General features: G+C 44.4%; 4 protein-coding genes and 1 long non-coding RNA gene across 7 annotated transcripts in view; 3 read left to right on the top strand and 2 right to left on the bottom strand.

The window, feature by feature from the left end:
* On the top strand, positions 1-1992 carry LOC117221311 (ADP-ribosylation factor-like protein 6-interacting protein 6). Of its 2 annotated transcripts, XM_033472161.2 has the most exons (5): positions 1-16; positions 110-344; positions 876-910; positions 980-1110; positions 1218-1992. In XM_033472161.2, exons 2-5 carry the CDS (start codon positions 164-166, stop codon positions 1303-1305), a joined length of 435 nt encoding a protein of 144 aa, XP_033328052.1. In that variant the 5' UTR covers positions 1-16; positions 110-163; the 3' UTR covers positions 1306-1992. The 2 variants fall into 2 exon arrangements, with proteins under 2 accessions (XP_033328052.1, XP_033328051.1); XM_033472160.2 differs by lacking the exon at positions 1-16 and having other exon boundaries at positions 777-910.
* Positions 1993-2350: 358 nt separating this feature from the next.
* LOC117221306 (tRNA endonuclease ANKZF1) lies at positions 2351-6389 on the top strand. The gene is made up of 13 exons (XM_033472147.2): positions 2351-2488; positions 2593-2745; positions 3082-3288; positions 3377-3693; positions 3856-3970; positions 4040-4185; positions 4256-4481; positions 4571-4840; positions 4914-5120; positions 5195-5471; positions 5536-5677; positions 5751-5924; positions 6001-6389. The coding sequence occupies exons 2-13, from the start codon at positions 2646-2648 to the stop codon at positions 6172-6174; spliced, it is 2355 nt and encodes a 784-aa protein (XP_033328038.2). The 5' UTR covers positions 2351-2488; positions 2593-2645; the 3' UTR covers positions 6175-6389.
* LOC143261130 (uncharacterized) lies at positions 5954-10467 on the bottom strand. The gene has a single exon (XM_076527710.1). It carries the CDS (start codon positions 10457-10459, stop codon positions 8621-8623), a length of 1839 nt encoding a protein of 612 aa, XP_076383825.1. The 5' UTR covers positions 10460-10467; the 3' UTR covers positions 5954-8620.
* Positions 10468-10815: 348 nt separating this feature from the next.
* LOC117221307 (uncharacterized) overlaps positions 10816-17481 on the bottom strand; it is a 35325-nt gene continuing 28659 nt past the window's right edge. For both annotated transcript variants that reach the window (XM_033472149.2, XM_076527709.1), the window contains 10 exons: positions 15614-15739; positions 15152-15391; positions 14245-14373; positions 14025-14154; positions 13012-13134; positions 12824-12913; positions 12462-12585; positions 11358-11576; positions 11192-11283; positions 10816-10957 (listed from right to left, as the gene is read on the bottom strand). In XM_033472149.2, coding sequence (XP_033328040.1) covers positions 10817-10957; positions 11192-11283; positions 11358-11576; positions 12462-12585; positions 12824-12913; positions 13012-13134; positions 14025-14154; positions 14245-14373; positions 15152-15391; positions 15614-15739 — 1414 coding nt within the window. In that variant the 3' untranslated portion in view covers position 10816. The remainder of the gene's footprint in view (positions 10958-11191; positions 11284-11357; positions 11577-12461; positions 12586-12823; positions 12914-13011; positions 13135-14024; positions 14155-14244; positions 14374-15151; positions 15392-15613; positions 15740-17481) is intronic.
* Positions 12309-14754, top strand: LOC117221313 (uncharacterized). Its single transcript, XR_004490477.2, has 3 exons — positions 12309-12621; positions 12766-13156; positions 13251-14754. It is a non-coding gene; the product is annotated as an uncharacterized LOC117221313 (long non-coding RNA).

Below are 17481 nucleotides of genomic sequence, written 5' to 3'. Positions count from 1 at the left end.
ATACATATCTGTACATGTATGTATATACAGTCAATATACACACATATACTATGCGTGTTATGTTATTATTCACTGTTATTTTTGGTGATTCGTATCGTTTGCGATTCAGTCATTCGCGCAACCGGTAGAATTGCACATCGATTTTCCATAACTGGAAGCCGTGATGATGGCCGAGAAGAAATCGGATTTACACTTGAACGGTAAAAACGTCATAGAAAGAAGGAATAATTATGCCGCTCCAGTGAGGTTATGGGATAAACTGGAAATAAACGAGTGGACATTTAGCCTCTTCCTTTTTGTAATGTCGTTAACCATCGTTCTAGGAAAATTGTATATGAATTACGGTAAATGAAAAACCAATACTTTTTATAATTCTTCTTATTTTCTCCCATTAACAACCTGTCATGTGAAATTGGTGTGTTTGTTTACTCTCCTTGCGTAACATTTATCTACGTTTAATAACGCATGTAAAATACGTTCTTATCTTTTCCAATATCTTCGTATTGACAGGCTTCGAACTTACGAGCAAAATTTTTACGTACTATAATATCGACTATAGTTCGTATTGTCCGCGACCGAATTTACGAAAGAAAAATTCTTCGCTTTCGCTTTGTGGAATTTCAGAGTTATTTTTATCTTGTTTGTTTTCGTATTAAAAATTAGCTTCCTGCTGCTATTCTATTTTATACTCGCAAGGCACAAATTGGCTTCTCGCAAAATTATGTGATAACAAAAAAACGATCAAGAGTTCTGATATTGTAATATGATCTCTTTAGGAAATATTTTGCAGCCAGAAAGTAATTCTAAGCCCATAATATTGTCGACAACTGTGTTTCCAAACATCTCCAATATATTTAATGTTTCACGCATGCCAGATGTGTCAAAGTTCAATACAAAACATCTAACAGCTGTGAGTGAAAAATTCGTTAACATCGGTTAATACGATGATATTGTAAATCTAACAATATTATTCTTTAAGACGTATGGATGGTTAATAAAAGCAGCGATAAGTGGTCTCATAATGATGGGTTTTACCTGGTTTATCATTTACCACGATAGCAGTATTCCTGGGATCAATCCACCTTCTCCTTTTAGTCCTTCCAAGCAAAGGTAAGTTGTTGGCAACGACGATACCCATGATTGTTTATTATTACAAATTGTGAATCAATTTTACGTAGATTATTTATAGCCTATTAACACATTTTTATCTGTTTCAGATTTTCGAAGGAATCATCTGGAGTACAAATGAACTACTTGTTTGGCTTATTGAACGGAATTCTAATTTTTATCTACATGTGCCTTTAACTTTATAGTAGTATCGTGTGAATAGTTTATATTATGTTAAATTTAAGCATATTTCATAGAAGAACGAAAACTGTTTGGGGAAATAGTTTATTCGTATGCAGCAAGATGATATGTTCGAGCGGAAGAAATAGTTTTCTCAGACGTGTATCTTAAAGTTTACAAATAATTATTTCATGGTTAATTTAAATTACTATAAGAACAACGAAATATCTAGTGAAAGAAAGTATTAACAAAAAGCAAATGCAATATTATATTATACATATATACAATTCGTAATCTTATAATGTACAAAATAATTTTGCTACGTTCGGTGAATTCTTTCTTTGCGATATTTAACGTCCTTAACATGTAAGACTGACTAAATGTCTTTACATTTTTTATTTATTAAAAAATCGAAAGGAGCTCTGGATAGCTAAACATAATAGTATTATACATAGTACCTTCTGGTGTTAAGTTATTGTACAACATGTGCTTGAATCTCTCTAGAAACTGTTGACATAGAAACAATATTTTTGTAAACGGATCAACAGAATTGTAATATCGTACCTTAAGAGCCTCAATGTCAACGAACTAGAAGATTTTGTAAAAATTTGTTATGATTATTTATTCTTTAAGTATAGTTCGTATTCGAACGAAACGAAGTATCTTTTCAATCGAAATGTTAATAAATTGAAGATAAAGTTCGTATGGAATGTATTTTTAATTTTTTACAACCTTTCAGACTATCATTCGACAATATTCTCTAAAACGATTAGCCTTTCCCGTTTAAATAAACCGCCGATCAAATGTTCGTGGAAAAGGCAATAATGTCGAATGATGTAATTCTTCGACAGGGCCGAACCAAGTTGAACGAAAATGTGTCAAACAGCGATCTTCGACTATGTCAATTTTCATTACGATACTAATGCATTTTAGTGAAATATATAGGTTATTCAACAAAATAGAAGTGTTCTTGGATTGAAATAAAGCTATCTTTTTATTTCAAGGCTAGCGTATGTATGTATCTAAGTTTTCGATAACTTGGTGCGGGCATTAAAGTCACATGTCGTTCCTGACATATACGTACATGCATATGTATGTACATTGAACATTGTAATTACATACATATCACAAACCGTCTTTCTTGGGTTCACGCAGAAAAGTTAGTACATAGATCGTTGTAGTGCTACCGTTCCGTTCTTTGGTAAGTATATGATGTCTCTGTTAATTTTCCATATTTGATTCAATACATTTCTCGCACCGTTTCTTTGCTTCGTCGGACAATGAATAGGGTTCTTTTCTTTGCAGGATATCATTGAAACATCGTCTTCAACCGAATACTTTCAAACACGTTACGAACGATGGATCATCAGATGTTTAAAATATACAATCAGGAAGACTTTAACAGAATCACAAAGGGTATCAAAGTTGCACAATGCATGCAATCACGATCGTCATCCGGTAATTCATCTGGCAATCTATTTCACTCGCGTGTTGTCTCGCGTTAATCCGTGTTTGTGCATTTCCGCTGCTCTGAGCGCTAACATGCTCATATTTTTTATGGCGACAGATTTGTCAATGAAAACTTTCATTTAGTCGCAGTGTAATTACGTCATTCGAGTAGATCCGATTATCTTCAAATTCGAGTATAACGAATATCCGTATCTTTAAGATTAAGACCATTTGTCTTATCGAATTCAGGTATTTTAGGCAATATTGATTTAGAATAATTCTTCGCACGGTATATAAGAATGTGGCAGTGACAGCTACGTGTCGGAAATGATTTTATTACTTCAGTTTCAGAATGCGAGAAAGTGTTGAATCAACTCGATGATCTAGTCGTATCGGATTCATTGAGTTGTTCGTTCTGTAATACCGTATTCGAAGATAAAGCACAGCAGAGATCTCACTACAAATTAGATTGGCATAGATATAATTTAAAGCAGCGTTTGAACGGACTGAAACCGATTAATGAAGAAAAATTTGGTCTATTAGCTGATGAAGGTATTATTATTATTAAGCATTTCTTATATATGAGAATAGATAGATAAAAATCTTAAAAGCTACATACGCAGTCGTGTCCATATTACAGGCGATGTTTCAAGTCTGTCTGGGAGTGATATAGAAACTGAGAACGAAGATGACATCTATATTTCTGAGGCAGGAAGTTCTGTTAACGGAAACTGTGAGAGCAAAAACAATGTTGGCAAGACTAAGAAAGTTGAGAAGAAAGGAAAGGGTGTAGAATCAATTTCTGATAGTTCTGATACAGAATGTTGCGATGATACAATAAAAGAGAAAAAAATCGAAGCTTTATTGGCCACCGCAAGTCGTCATTCTAAAGTCTTTTTTGAGAATGACGATGGGAATATATTTAGTATATACAGGTGTTTGCTACACCATAAGAAGGTCCGTTTGTTTGTATTGCTTCAGACATATGGTTTTGCGAACAATTTTCTATAAGCACAGACATACCTGTCTATCATTTTACATTGTGATATAATCTACTTTGTTAGAATCACTTGGCGTGTCTGTACTTACCAGATCAGGAGAGATGCAATTACATTTTAGGAAATTCCTGAGGTAGACAATGAGATGATAGCTCAAGCATTAGACAGTGGAAGAAAGACAATATGGACTGTTATCATGATTGGTGGAGGACATTTCGCCGCGGCTGTGTTCCATGGTAGGAACGCGAGCATATCGCAAAATATCAAATCGTTCGATTGTACCGATGGACTTGTTTACTTTTCAGATGGAGAACCTGTAGTCCACAAAACATTTCATTCCTACACTGTGCGAGCAAAGCAAGGATTTGCCCAGAGTTCGCGTACAACGACTAATCATCAAAAGAGTGCTGGAGCTAGCTTACGTCGATACAACGAAGCGGCTCTCCTCCAGGTGCCTTTTTCTTATCGATCTGATCACGAGCGAGTTTATGCGAGTGTCTGAGGATATTCTCATGTTTCAGCATGTGCAAGACATTCTTGAATCATGGTCGTCGCATATTACCAGTTCCTCCCTGATTCTCTACAGAGCGGTTGGACCCTACAATCGCACTGTATTATTCGGGGGAAAGAATCCACCTCTAGATAAGAATGATTCAAGGCTAAGACCATTGCCATTTCCTACTCGCAGAGCCACGTTTAGCGAAGTTAAGAGAGTTTATGATATACTGAGCACTATGGAGATTTATGGTATGCGATTCACCGAAGTTCCAAGATTTTAATACACCGATTACGCTGTCCGACAACTTTGCGTTTCGATCATTATTATGTCTATTCAGGGTCCGCGGCTGACTTTACGGATTCCTTTCCCATCTCACCGCGCCAGCCTCTTAGGAAAAAGGTTCCAAAGATCGATGTTCTCGTTGAAGCACCCGAAAGTACAGAAAACATGGAGTGCGATTCCAGTGCTGCTAATAATTATTACAGTCTCCAAGATTATGATAAAAATAAGACTACCGCACAATTGTCGCCGGAAAGGCAACCGAGAAATTCACGTTCGCATATAGATAGAGCAAAGCCAAGAAAAAGCCCGTGCCGACCCTTGCCAGGTAAAATTCTAGGACAAATTCGGGATTTATAAAGTTTAGAGCAGAATAATTATTGAATTATTTCCCTTTTGAGACATTGTCGCCAAATTAGCACAGTCGTCTTCCGAATCGGAGTTAGACGGCCAATTATGTAATGCTAACATCCCAATGGACGTTATGCTAGTCGAACAGGAATTAGAAGTAGACTTCCGTGAGCATTTGCTCGCGTTCCAAGACACCGTGCCAAGATACATGAAAAATAAGAAGTCGCGTCGTCAGAGAAAGAAATCGAAAAAAGATGGTACATTGTCAAGCGATTGTCTATCGACTCCAATGATCCAGACCAATTCTAATTTTCTAACGAATCCTATTTAGATAACAGCATGAACGAGGTTCTGGTTAGTGCAAAACTGAAACTGTGGTCGGCGTGCAAATTGGGCGACATCGAACTGTTGTCTACTGTTATCGACGGATTGTTGACGGAGATGGAGAAAAGTGTGGAGGCAGAGGAACAGAATAAAGAAGTAGGAATCATTGAAGACAATACTATTGTAAACATGGAGGACGTAACAAAACTTGTAAATGATTCGAACGAAGACGGCAATACGATGTTGCACTTGGCGGCATCCGGCGGACATTTAAAATTAGTCTGGTAACTCGAGCTTTTATTGGTATTTCTTTTTTTGAAATAACGTTCCACAGATATATGATTTTAGGCAATTACTGGAGATCGGATCGGATCCGTGTAACAAGAATAAGAAATTACAGACCCCGTACGCAGCTGCGGGCGACAAGGAAACTAGAAATACATTTAGAAGATTCATGGGTGCCAATCCTGATAAATACAATTATTCTAAGGTATTTAGCACTTTCTCTAGAATAAGCTTCGTCAAGATTATCGATGAAAATAATGTGTTTACGGATCGTGTAGTCTCAAATACCCGGGCCACTTACCGATGAAATAGAGCAAGAAGAATTGGAAAGGAAAAGGCAACAGAGGAAGGTGAAACGGGAAAAAGAAAGAGCGAAAAGGAAAGAGTTCGAGCTGAAGAAGCAAGAGGAAGACACGAAACAGAGATTCCTCAGTCTTAGCGATAGAGAGAAAGTTAGTGTCTCGTAAACGAAACAAATCGATGAACCTGTGTATTAGTACAAATTTTATATACTTATGTATATTACAGAGAGCTTTGTCCGCCGAGCAACGGATTCTGAAGCAAGGCTGTACAATGATTTCACGATGCTTTCAGTGTGCAGTGAATATGGCTGGTCAGGTGCCTTTCGAGTACAATTACAATCGTTTCTGTTCTATGCCATGTCTGAGGGAGCATCGTCTTCGCAACAAAGTTGATACTTGATGCTGTGTCATGTTTTGTAACTACAATTTTCTCGTAATCGTGTTAGCTAATCGGATCTTTCCAATGGGTACAAATTATGATAACGTCGTAATTGTAACGTGGCTAGATTGAATTATACAAATAATTTTCATCGATAAGAAAACAGTGCGAATAAAATCAAAATACAATCAAACAATTGTGACATAACGAAATACACGAAGGACATGTGTCTCGATCATCGTTGCTTCTTTCATCATTACTTTCTTTTTCTACCGCGAGGGAAAAACTGATACGCGGGGTACTATTTTTTTTTGTATTTTGTTTGTTCAACCGATAAATTAATCGTAAGAGACCAGCAGTGTACAAACAACCCGTGCTTCTTAAAAATTAAATACACTTTATATACTTCTCGTGTCGATTACATTTTAATATATATATATATATATAACTTTCTTTTACCGTATATTAAATGACATACATAAAGAACTAACATTTTTGTACGCTAATATTGAACAGTAACTAAGATTCACACTCATATCCACAATAATACATTCATACCACCGTTTCACGACATTACAACATACAATGTTGCGATGACTGTATCCTGCTGTTGTAACATCATAACGTTCAAGTATATGTGTATATCATTATACAATAATTAATAATCATGCGAGAAGCAAGTCTTTGAGAGTATAATTTTATGGGAACACAAAGTTTCCTTTCTTTCTTTGTTTCTTGTATCCAGGATGATCAAAATTACGACACCGAGTATTTAATCGACTGTGCGATCTTTTGATGATGATATTTTATGAAAGATAATCCAATAAATTTCGTAAAAAAATTCATTCAATGTCAATTATATATATATATATCTGTATAAAAATGCAGAATAGTAAAAAGAGCTATTTATCGCCTGATAATGCATCCCTTGATATCGTGCAACTTTTGTTTAAAACGTTTTATCACCACGCTAGGTGATACTTCACGATTAAGAAATTCCGCGCTTGTTTGAATTTCAAACACTTTTCCTGTAAAGTCCAAATATAAATAACACGGTAAATTGTGTTATTGTTTGAAAAATACTGAACGTGCTAATTACAGTTGATTCAGCTCGATCAAGAGATTGTTTTCACAAATGCTTACAATTATCTTTTGATGCTGATTGTAAGTTTGCTGTGCTGATTTCGTGCAGTTATCGTTAAGTAGTGATTTCCAAACGATACCCGCATTTAAATATCATCGATGACTAGTATCGAAAGAAAAGAAAAATTAGGAAATTTGTTAACACACGTACTAGCGATAATATCGTGGCGAATCAACGATCGGTACATCCTCGTTTTGGCTCCTGTTCGTTCGCGTGGCGGTCCGGTACGTATTTGGAACGTAATAGTGAAACGTTGCGATTTCCGCATCCGAGCTTGTCCCAAGCTTGTGGACTTACGCGTTATATTTAACGGTGCGAGTGCAACCGAATATATAAAGCGAGTATTTACACGACATATCTTATCTGTACGTCAATAAAAACAACGCTGTTTGGTTCGACTCGAATGAACATAAATATGTACATTGAGATCGAGAACATTGTACAGTCAGTCGATGAAGTGTGCACGAACCTGTCGAATTTCAAATATAATTCCGAATGAAAGAGCAAATTGGACAATTCGCAACCTTGCGATATCGTTCGTGTACATTAGTTCGTTAGACAATCGATATATATACGAGATGATTTTTACCGACTTAGTCGTCGTTCATTGCTTTCGATAGCGATACCTGTCACCGATAACGCTACGCCGCGACCTTAATCGATAAGGTCGAATGCGACACGGGAATGGTAACGGTCCTCCGGCAACATTTCGTTTAGAACGACTTCTTTATACTTTCGGATGAACAATCGTATGAAACACATCTTAATTCGCGTCGAATACGTTCGGATCCGAACTAATCAACTTTCACAATACATGCAAAGTTTCGGCGCTCTTTTTTCAAATGCTTGAAACTCATCCGGCGGGAGGCAAACTTTTGCGACTGGCACTTTATACGTATACATATATATATGTAGATATTTTTCCTCCGTCTCCTTTATTTCCATGCGTCGATCGTACGTTTCACGGTGTATATGTACAACAATATGAGAAAATAATTCGATCTGGCTCTCATGGATCTTGGTTCTATCGCTGTCGAGGTGTGCGCTTTAGGCTAATCGAACTGTGTTTTATTATATGTGGCCCGTGCGTGGTCCTGTGGTCCTATGATAATCGTTCGGAACGAGACTGTCGATCACGTACGAGAGAAATCCGTGACGGCCGAGCGGCCGTTTAAGTACAGAACACGACGATTTTCTCTGGTTTTGGTAGCTGCGCCAATTCGCGGGCGGATTTGAAATAGAAATTCTGAAATTCGTTTTCCCTGTGCGTCTCTTTTGATCCACTTCGGCGTTCGCTGTGATACGGTCGGATCGATATTCAATCTATATGGACGTGGAGTCGTCGGAATCGGCGTCTGCGTCGGCGTCGTCGCATTCCTCGTCGTACAAACCGCGAACGTCCGCGTCGTTCCAATTGTTGTTCTCCACCTTGACCTCGTACCTGTTCTCGTTCACAGCGTTGTCCGACGGCAGGATTCTCACGTAGGTGTTCTTCATGTTCTTCGGGTCGGCTTGTACGATCGTGTTTCTGAGCATGGGAGTTCTGTCGCCGGGGCAAAGCGATTTGGAGCGGCTCTTCTCCGTCTTGTCGTCTATCACGGACTCTAGGGAGCTCTTTCTCCGACTGTTCTTCCTGCTGGTCCTCTCCCTATTGATCGTCGCCTTTCTGCCGCCCTTGGGGCTCTCGTTCTCCAGGTATTTCTTGATCCACTTCGGCGTGTCGGACGAGTAGGACGCCTTCTTCGCGTACTTCGGGCTGGCGGTGATCATCGGCACGTCGGTCTCGATCACGGTCGTGATCACCTGCTCGTTCTCGTCGAAGTTGCTCTCCAGATACTTCTTCTTCGGTATCGCGGACATGCTGATCTTCCCGAGCAGCGTGTTCGAGCCCTCGTCCGCGGTCTCGTACGTGTACGCGTAGTGCTTCTGCACGTGCAAGATCGGCTCGTCGACGATGTCCACGACCGTCTGCGAGTTCGACATCACGTTCTTCCGGTTCTCCTCCTTCTCGTCCCTTTTAAACCGCTCGAGCGCCTCCTCGAACAGCTGCTTCGGCGACTTACGGCCGAAGTCGAGCGGCTTGATCGGCGAGAAGATCATGCTCTGCCTGAGGCTGCCGGTGATGCTGTGCCGCTGCCTTGCCGGCGGGTCCAGCAATCGCCTCAGACTCGAGTTCCTGATCTCGGGCACCGACATGCGGTCGCGGGTGGGAATCGGCGGCACCTGCGAGAACTTGTTGTTCTTCTGCTGTCCGGTTGGCGACGCGAACTTGTTCTTCTTGCCGAGCAGCAGCTCCGTCGACAGGAGCTGCCTCTCGGAGGCCGGCAGTATCGGCGTGGCGCTGGCAAGAAGCACCCGCTCGAGACCCTCCCTCGTCGGGCTCTTGAGCCTAGTCGCGGGCCCCGCGGGAGCCGTCAGGCCGACGGGTCCCCCCTCCGTCCCTGCCTGTCCCGCGTGCTCCTCGATCTTCGACTGCTGGTGCTCGCTGATCGGCGAGCTGGCGATCGGCAACAGCTTCGACCTGATCACCTCCTGGTTCCGCGTCAGCTGGCTGTCCAGGCTGAACCGTTGCTTCGGCGTGCCGGCGATCAGCCTGAGATCGTTCTGCGTCTGCAGCTCCGGTATCGAGAACCGATCCCGGTTGAACTTGCTCGCGGACGTCTCCTTCAGGTTCCTGTACTTGGCGCCGAAGTCCAGCTGCGACAGCCGGTCCCTCTGGCTGGTGTGCACCGCCAGGGAGAACCTTTTGTGCTTGTTGGGCGGCGGGGACGGAGATTGGCACACCATCGTGGGCAGATTGGTCTCCCTCTCCGTGATCAGGCAGGGATGAGAGAGCCTCTGCTGGCCGCGACCGGGGTGGTAGTCGCCGGTGACCAGGGTCGGCTGGGACAATCGTTCCCGCTTCCCAGTGGCGATCTCGTGTCGCAGCATGAACCGCCGCACGTCCGGCTGCGAGAGCCTCGAGGTGGTGTGGTCCAGGGTCAGGCTGCCCCTCGAGCTACCCCCGAACCCTGGCACGCTCTTCGCCGACAGCCTCTCGCCCTCGGTGATGCTGTTGTCGCCGGACGCCGCCCGCAGGCTGGTGTACGACAGCCTGGTGCCACGGTTCATTCCGGCGAAGTTGATGCCGCTGAAGCTCGAGTTCAGGGTCGGCTGAGACATCCGGATCCGACGGTCCGGCGATCCGCCGCCGGATCTTCGGTCGTACGATATCAACAATGTCGGCAAGTTCGGCTGCGAGTACCGGCTACGCTGGCTGGCCGGCGAGTAGCTCGGCGGACACGGGGTCGTCGAGTAGGTGCCCTCGAAGGTCGCCGTGTCCTGGGACTCGATGCTCGACTGCGACTGCGGCGGCGGCGGCTTCACCGGCGTGATGTGCAGGTTCGGGTGCGACAGCCGATTCTTGCGACCCTGGCTCGGCTTCTTCAGCGTGTCGTTCAGGTTCGGTTGCGAGAGACGGATGTAGGGCGTGCGCGGCCGGTTCAGGTACCATAGGTCCCGACGGCAGTAAGGCTCGCATCAGACGGTTCCCCCCTCCCGCAAACGGCGTATGAAAATCGGTCGCACGTCCTCGAAGAACGACGGCAGATCCAACTCCGCTGCGCGCGCGATTCCGCCGTCCTTGCATTCCAGCCAGTACGTGTCCATCAGTCCTTTCCCCTAAAAAATACAGCGATTAGCGATCCATGACCGGTGTGTCGGACCTGGAAGCTGCCGCTCTTCCTCCCATCGGCGAAAAGCATTCGGCCGAGACGTTCGCGGAATCGCGAATAGCTTAAATGTTTTAGTTGAAATTGCTTTTGTTCGAATGGTATGCAACATTCGTCGGCACGAATCAACGGTGTATAGAGGTTCGGATCGATGCTTTTCGCCAGGGGCTCGCACGTGTTCTACCTTCACGTCTACCAAACCGCGATGTTCTATCTTGAATCCTCCTACAGCGTCCAGAGCTTTCTTCATCTCCAGGCTAATGTGTATTCGCAGAGCTACGAGCGAAGACAATTCGAGTAACAAAAACGGTTCCCGAGAGATCAATAATATGTAGAAGAAACGTTGCTACCTTCTCCGGTGGACTCCATACGACTCGCGGTGTTCACCGTGTCTCCGAACAAACAGTAACGAGGCATTTTGCTGCCGACGATTCCAGCCACGACCGGTCCCGTGTGCGCTCCGCTTCGTATCTGAAGCCGCTCGCGCGGCCTCTTCGGTACTTGGAACACCGACGACGCCGCCAAAAGGTCCAGCGCCATCGTCGCTATCTCGGAAACGTGTTTGTCGCCTGCGAAGAAACGCGCGAGTAAGTTGCGATTCCAAAGTCTACGCATTCCCTCTAAAAATATTTCGTATCAAATATCGAGCGTTCGACCAATGTCAGCGACGCGCTGTTTGCAGATTTTTAATATTCTAACGGCCCAACTTCGCAGGCATGGTTGATGCGCTTTCGCGATCGAACAGTCGATATCGAATTATTTTTAGCTATCGACAATTGTTGACATGTCTGCACACCCGTGATATAAGATACTTTTGGCGATCGAAGAAAGCGGTATAGATCCTCGACGATATTACAGTAACAATTTTCGACCCGTGTAGTTTGAAATGAAGTATTTATTAGCTAATGAACGTTCGGTAGTGTCCATTTCGGCATCCACGATGCCGAACGACAAGGTACAGAGCTATCGGCAATTAGATTTTCGTACCAACGACGCGACTAATTAGTGCGAACTTCAAGAGCCTGTTTAACTAAAATGTTCCATCGCGTTTCTATTCTTACTCTGCTTGTAAAGGTAATTAGATTTCAACGATTGTCAAAGGACTGGTCTGCTTCTGGTATCCGCCATAATTAAGAAGCGAAAGTAGAGCGCCATCTAGCGACGGTCGTCGCAAGCAGTTTCAGCGTTTCACCGCGACACTGATTGGCGCTGCGCGGACCCCTTAACCGAGCTTCCGGATCTTGCCGCGGCAGCGCCACTACCCAATCGCCGGCAAATTTTCATTTTCCGGAGCGGGCGATTCACGTCGATATTTGCACCGCGACTTACGACGCGACCGGAACCGCGAGAATCGCTTGCTTCCGCGCGCATTCTACGTAATTATATCGCATCTTCGTCTGTTACCGCGTTGGTCACGAGTCCTCTTTCGGACGAACCAACTTCCTTTTTCTCACCATTTCTGACCGGCAAACCGGATGCAACCATATAGGAGTCGCCGATGGTTTCAACTTTGTACACGTCGTAGCACTCGATGCGGGCATCGAACAGCTTGTAGATCGAATTCAGGAACGTGACAACCTGAAAGCAACGAATAACCTCAACGTTGACGTTAAGGTAACAAGCAGGTAGCAGCTGTTTTCAACGAAACGAGGAGTCTGACAGGGTGTAAAAATATTTGAGAAAATCGTGACAAACGATGGACGAATACTTCAAGAATTCGGCAGAGCTACTTCGACGTTAATTCATTTTCTTTTTTAGGCGAGTCCCCCCCCCCCCCGCATTTCCTCCGCGTTTCCCCGGAGGGGATAGGACATACCTCGAGCGGCGTGTTCTCGGCAGCGATTTCAGTGAAACCAACGATGTCGCTGAAGTACACGGTCACCGCCTCGTAGTACTCGGCTGGCACCTTTTTGTCGGACGGTAAAGCAAACGTTTACAGATCGTGGAACAGGTATATGGTATGTATACGAGCATCGAGGAACGTTCTAACAGGGGGTGGGATACCTGTTGCGTATGCTTCAGCTGTTGGGCGACGCTGGGAGGCAGCATCTGAAAGAGCAACGTGTCGCTCTTCTCCTTCTCCTGCTTCAGTTCGCGCGCCTTTTGCGCCAAATTCGCCGCGTACATCTGCGGAGAAGATCGCCGTTTGGTACGTTTCATCCGTTGTGGCCGTTTGAGCCCCCTCGCTGCCACCCTCCCCCCGCTTCCAACGATCGATCCGAGACAACGTTAACGGTTTTCAGGACGACGACCCCGTCGACGGAACAAATATAGCGACTCTCGTAAAAACAGTGGGGCGACAGATAAAAGGCTCTTTCGAGCACCGAAGGGCCGCAATTTACGAGGCTAATCCTGCTTTAATCCTACGCAACGGTAGCGGCACCGTGCGCTCTTCGTGTTTGTCTTCGGCCCTCGGCAAACGACGCTGCAGTGTGAAGCGCGACCAAATCGTTTGCTGAATTTTTTCGGAAACAATGGAAAGCCCATTACGCGGCGCTCGTTAATTTATCCTTGTTCGAGAATCATCCGCGGTTTCGCGCCGGCGAGGAAGCGAGTGGAATTGGAATACGACGAGTCGAGGAGGATGGAACACGGTAATGTCTCCCTAACTGACGCTCAGATTGTCCATTGGATAATATATAAATTAAATAAATAAAAAAAATATATAAATATATATATAATAGAATTTATTATATAATATATAGCCTATTATTATTTTATATATTATTATATAATATATAATTCTATATAATAGAATTTATTTATTTAATTTATATATATAAACTAAATAAATAAATTGGATAATTTGGGAAGAGAATTATTCGAGCCTCGCGGCTCGTTTTATAATTGTGGACGATTTATGACTATAAAAATAAACCGCAAGGCTCGAATAATCGTATCTCCTCTTCCCGAATTGTCCATTTCTGTGCGCAATCCGCGCGTCGATTAGAGAGACATTACTGTACGGAGATTCTGGGACGTTCGACGATGCGAATAAACGATCGTTTTCTACTCACTTGTATGGTGGCAACCGCGTTGCGCACGAGCACGATGATGATAGGAGAGACGACCAGCACCAGAACGACTATGGCTATGCCGGCGACTTCTTTGTTGCTCGCGTCTTGCAGGGTGGAGTTCACGTAATCCCTGTCGAAGGGATAACGAGATCATCTCGAGATCGCGAGCTCCGAAAAATGCCAATCCCATTAGCCGACGGCGTTGTTCTGTTCAGCTCACCTTATCATGTGACGTAACTCTCGTTGAAGCTTCCGCAGCTCGTCCACGTAAGTCGCCATCGAGTCGAAATAGGCGATCGCGTCGTCCACGCTCGGCTCTCTTTTCAAATTCTTCAGGATCTCGCTTCGCCTGCGGCAAGGACACTCGTTTTGGAAAAATCTGTCCGCGCGCGGCGGCGACGACTCCGTAAAAAGCAAAGTTTCGTTCCGAACGCAACTTCGACGCGGCCAAAGTCGAAACGAACTCGGTTCGACTCGTCGACGAAGAATTTGTTTATAAATTTGACGCGGTGCGAACGATTCTTTAGACTTTAGACGGTCGCGCGAATACGATCGCGCGTCGATTATGTGATCAAAAGCGACCGCTTTTCGAAATCTACGATTCGATCGATAAAGTAGAATCAGAATAGAAGGACTAGATCCGACAAAGTATCGAATCTGTAAACACGTGCTCCTGTAGCCTAGAAAACAAGTATTGCAATCGGTTAAATAAACATATAGGAAAATCCAATCCGCCGCTTAACACCTTAAACTACATGTAACATCGCACCTACGTACACGTATGTAATTACTTCGCTTGTTACAGTAAAATCTCTCGCGAGTTTTCCTTCAACTTTCCTTGAAGTGAGTTTTGGGATTATTTGAGATTTTTAAATTTATAGAGATATTCTACTCTAATAAGTCTCGAAAGATTCCTGTGATCCATTCGAGAGCCGAGATCGTTTAGAAAAGTTTAGGGTAGTTTTATCGAAGACGTACGATCGAGATAGGTACGAGTAGGAAGGTCGCTGAGGAAAGAACGCGGTCCGGACCTTTCCTTTGCCAGCTCGGACGGTGTACCTTGCGTCTTAGAGAGCCAGCAGCGAACGATTGTTTCTGGTATTTAAGCGTTCGCTCGCCAAGTGTACCTGGATTTAATTCTGTCGTAGTCCGGCATGGTATTGGTGAGCTCCGAGTAAAAATGTTTGAGGGACGGCACGTATGTGAAGGATCCGGTGAGGAGATCACGTCCGAGAGCTTCGTGGCGTACGTAGCTGACGTAATTTTCCCCCAGAAGGATTCCACGGCCGAAGTAATTGATTCCGTACACGGAAGCAATACCCAGGCTCTCGATGCTTCTCAGCAAATTTTTAAACGCTATCAAATACCTGAAAAAAACGAGACGCGCGCGTTGTCATATCGCCCGGACTTTCTTCGCTTCTCGGCTGTCTCGCGACAATTTTCGTTCGAACAAGTAGACCGTCGCGAGATGTTTCCTTTTTTTCTTCGCGAAATCGGAACGGTTCGGATTTCGTTGGCTACCTTTTCAGTTCGGATTTCGTTGAAATTGTCTCGCTTCGCGACGCGCGCCGACATTCCGAGCCATTTACCTCCAAACTCCGCTATTGTCCGTTTCCTTGATTTGATTGGTCAAGTGATCCAGCATCGCCGCGTTCACGCTCGTGTACCATGCCATCACTTCGGTGATGCTGCTCTCCTCCGAGCTTATCTTCCTTCTGGGAAAAGCGAAAGAAACTTTATAGCTTCGTTGCGCGACGATACGTCGACGCGTCGTAACTGATTTCGGAATTTCCGAATTTCGAATCGCGAAAGCGTTTCTGCCTCTTTGTCGCTCGAGCGACACCGAAGTACAGTAACGTCTCTCTAATCGACGCCCAGATTGCGCACAACAAGGGACAATTTGGGAAGAGGAGATACGATTGTTCGAGCCTCGCGGTTTATTTTCACAATTATAAATTGTTCACAATTATAAAAACGAGCCGCGCAAAGCTCGAACAGTCGTATCTCCTCTTTCCAAATTGTCCAATTTAGAGGACAATCCGAGCGTCGGTAAGGGAGACATTACTCTGACGAACACCGTGGCGCGTTTCACAGTAATTTCTCCCCAATTCGCGCTCGGATTGCGCGCAAAAATGGACAATCTCGGAAAGAGAAGATGCGATTGTTCGAGCCTTGCACCTCGCTTTTATAATTGTTCACAATCGGAAGCTATTAAAACGAGCAGTTTTAATCCTCGCGAGAAACTTATTGGATTCGCGAGAAATATCGAAGTTCTGCCGCGGAGTTAAAGGACTTATGAAAAGAGATCGTACGACCTTCCAAAGACTTGGGAGATCTACGAACAAAATTTCATCCCCCGCAACAAATTGTCGAGATAATTATTGCTATTAAAATAGTAGAATTTGGACCGTCGTTTTAGAGTCTGCGACAAACGTTACGAGAGCGTCGAATAAAAAATAGTACGCCCTGGGAAAAGAATTGGGAAGCTTGGGAAAACGTTCTACGGACTAGGTGATAAATTATGGAGTCGTGGGAAAAATTGCGACAACCCGGAAAGTATTCCGGTGCCAAATATTCGGAGAAATACGAGCGAATAAAGAGAACGGTTACTACCAGTCGTTGACAATCGATAACCATCAAAAACGAGCAACAAGGCTCGAACAATCGTGTCTCCTCTTCCAAAATTGTCCATTTTCGTGGACAATCCGAGCGTCGATTAGAGAGACATTACCGTATCTGCATTCGAGAATATTATTCGAGGAGCTTGTCGTACGATATTGCGAGAATTATGCGCGTGGGAGACGCGAACGTCTAAAATGGTAGATAAAACGACGCGTTCGTGACGTCTCCCGAACGTCATCGCGCAGCAAGGGGTTAAATCGAAGACCGGTCACGGGGTAGTAGAGAAGTCGCCGTCTTCTACGAAGACAAATGCCGCGATTTCCTTGACATAACCACGACCGAGCACAGAATCGTAACAAAGAGTAAACGGCGCTACTCCCAAGTGCACGGAGAGATTCGAAAGATTATTGTGTGCCGCGAGTTTACTTTCCTCGAACGGAGCGGCGAGGATCGGAGGCGACGCGAGGGTGGTTTCGTATTCGATCGTGATCCGGGTCCCGACGAGAGGAGGAACGCTAGGACGATTGTAGACAGGAAATTTAGCTGGCTAATCGTTGAATCGAGCCGGCTTTTAGTCGGGAAGACGCGCGGCGGCCGCGGAGAGAGAAAGAGGGAGGGTCGGCAGGAGGGGTCTAAAAATATTGTCCGCTGCTCCAAATGGGCGGTCACGCGCTCATGTGTGACAACCGCGTCCATTACTCCATTGCTCGTAAAGGTGGTTCGACAGAGAGGAGAAGGCCGCCGCGCCGCAAAGACAGAGAGAAAAAACAGGGTCGCGATTCCTTTTCGAGGGCATTCCGCTGGAAATCGGCGCGTGCACGGACACGTCCTCGTT

Source organism: Megalopta genalis, unplaced genomic scaffold (genome assembly GCF_051020955.1).
Source record: "Megalopta genalis isolate 19385.01 unplaced genomic scaffold, iyMegGena1_principal scaffold0037, whole genome shotgun sequence".
In the NCBI taxonomy this organism is placed as follows: Eukaryota; Metazoa; Arthropoda; class Insecta; order Hymenoptera; family Halictidae; genus Megalopta; species Megalopta genalis.
This window is presented reverse-complemented; position numbering and strand designations above follow the sequence as displayed.

What these genes read in the sequence shown, in the direction of transcription:
- LOC117221311 (XM_033472160.2), top strand. Translation starts at nt 164, where the DNA reads ATGATGGCCGAGAAGAAATCGGATTTACACTTGAACGGTAAAAACGTC. An exon ending in AAAATTGTATATGAATTACG is followed by an intron (nt 345 to 776) that starts GTAAATGAAAAA and finishes TGATCTCTTTAG; the next exon opens with GAAATATTTTGCAGCCAGAA. An exon ending in TTTAGTCCTTCCAAGCAAAG is followed by an intron (nt 1,111 to 1,217) that starts GTAAGTTGTTGG and finishes TATCTGTTTCAG; the next exon opens with ATTTTCGAAGGAATCATCTG.
- LOC117221306 (XM_033472147.2), top strand. Translation starts at nt 2,646, where the DNA reads ATGGATCATCAGATGTTTAAAATATACAATCAGGAAGACTTTAACAGA. An exon ending in CCCGTGCCGACCCTTGCCAG is followed by an intron (nt 4,841 to 4,913) that starts GTAAAATTCTAG and finishes TTCCCTTTTGAG; the next exon opens with ACATTGTCGCCAAATTAGCA. An exon ending in AAAGAAATCGAAAAAAGATG is followed by an intron (nt 5,121 to 5,194) that starts GTACATTGTCAA and finishes AATCCTATTTAG; the next exon opens with ATAACAGCATGAACGAGGTT.
- LOC143261130 (XM_076527710.1), bottom strand. Translation starts at nt 10,459, where the DNA reads ATGTCTCAGCCGACCCTGAACTCGAGCTTCAGCGGCATCAACTTCGCC.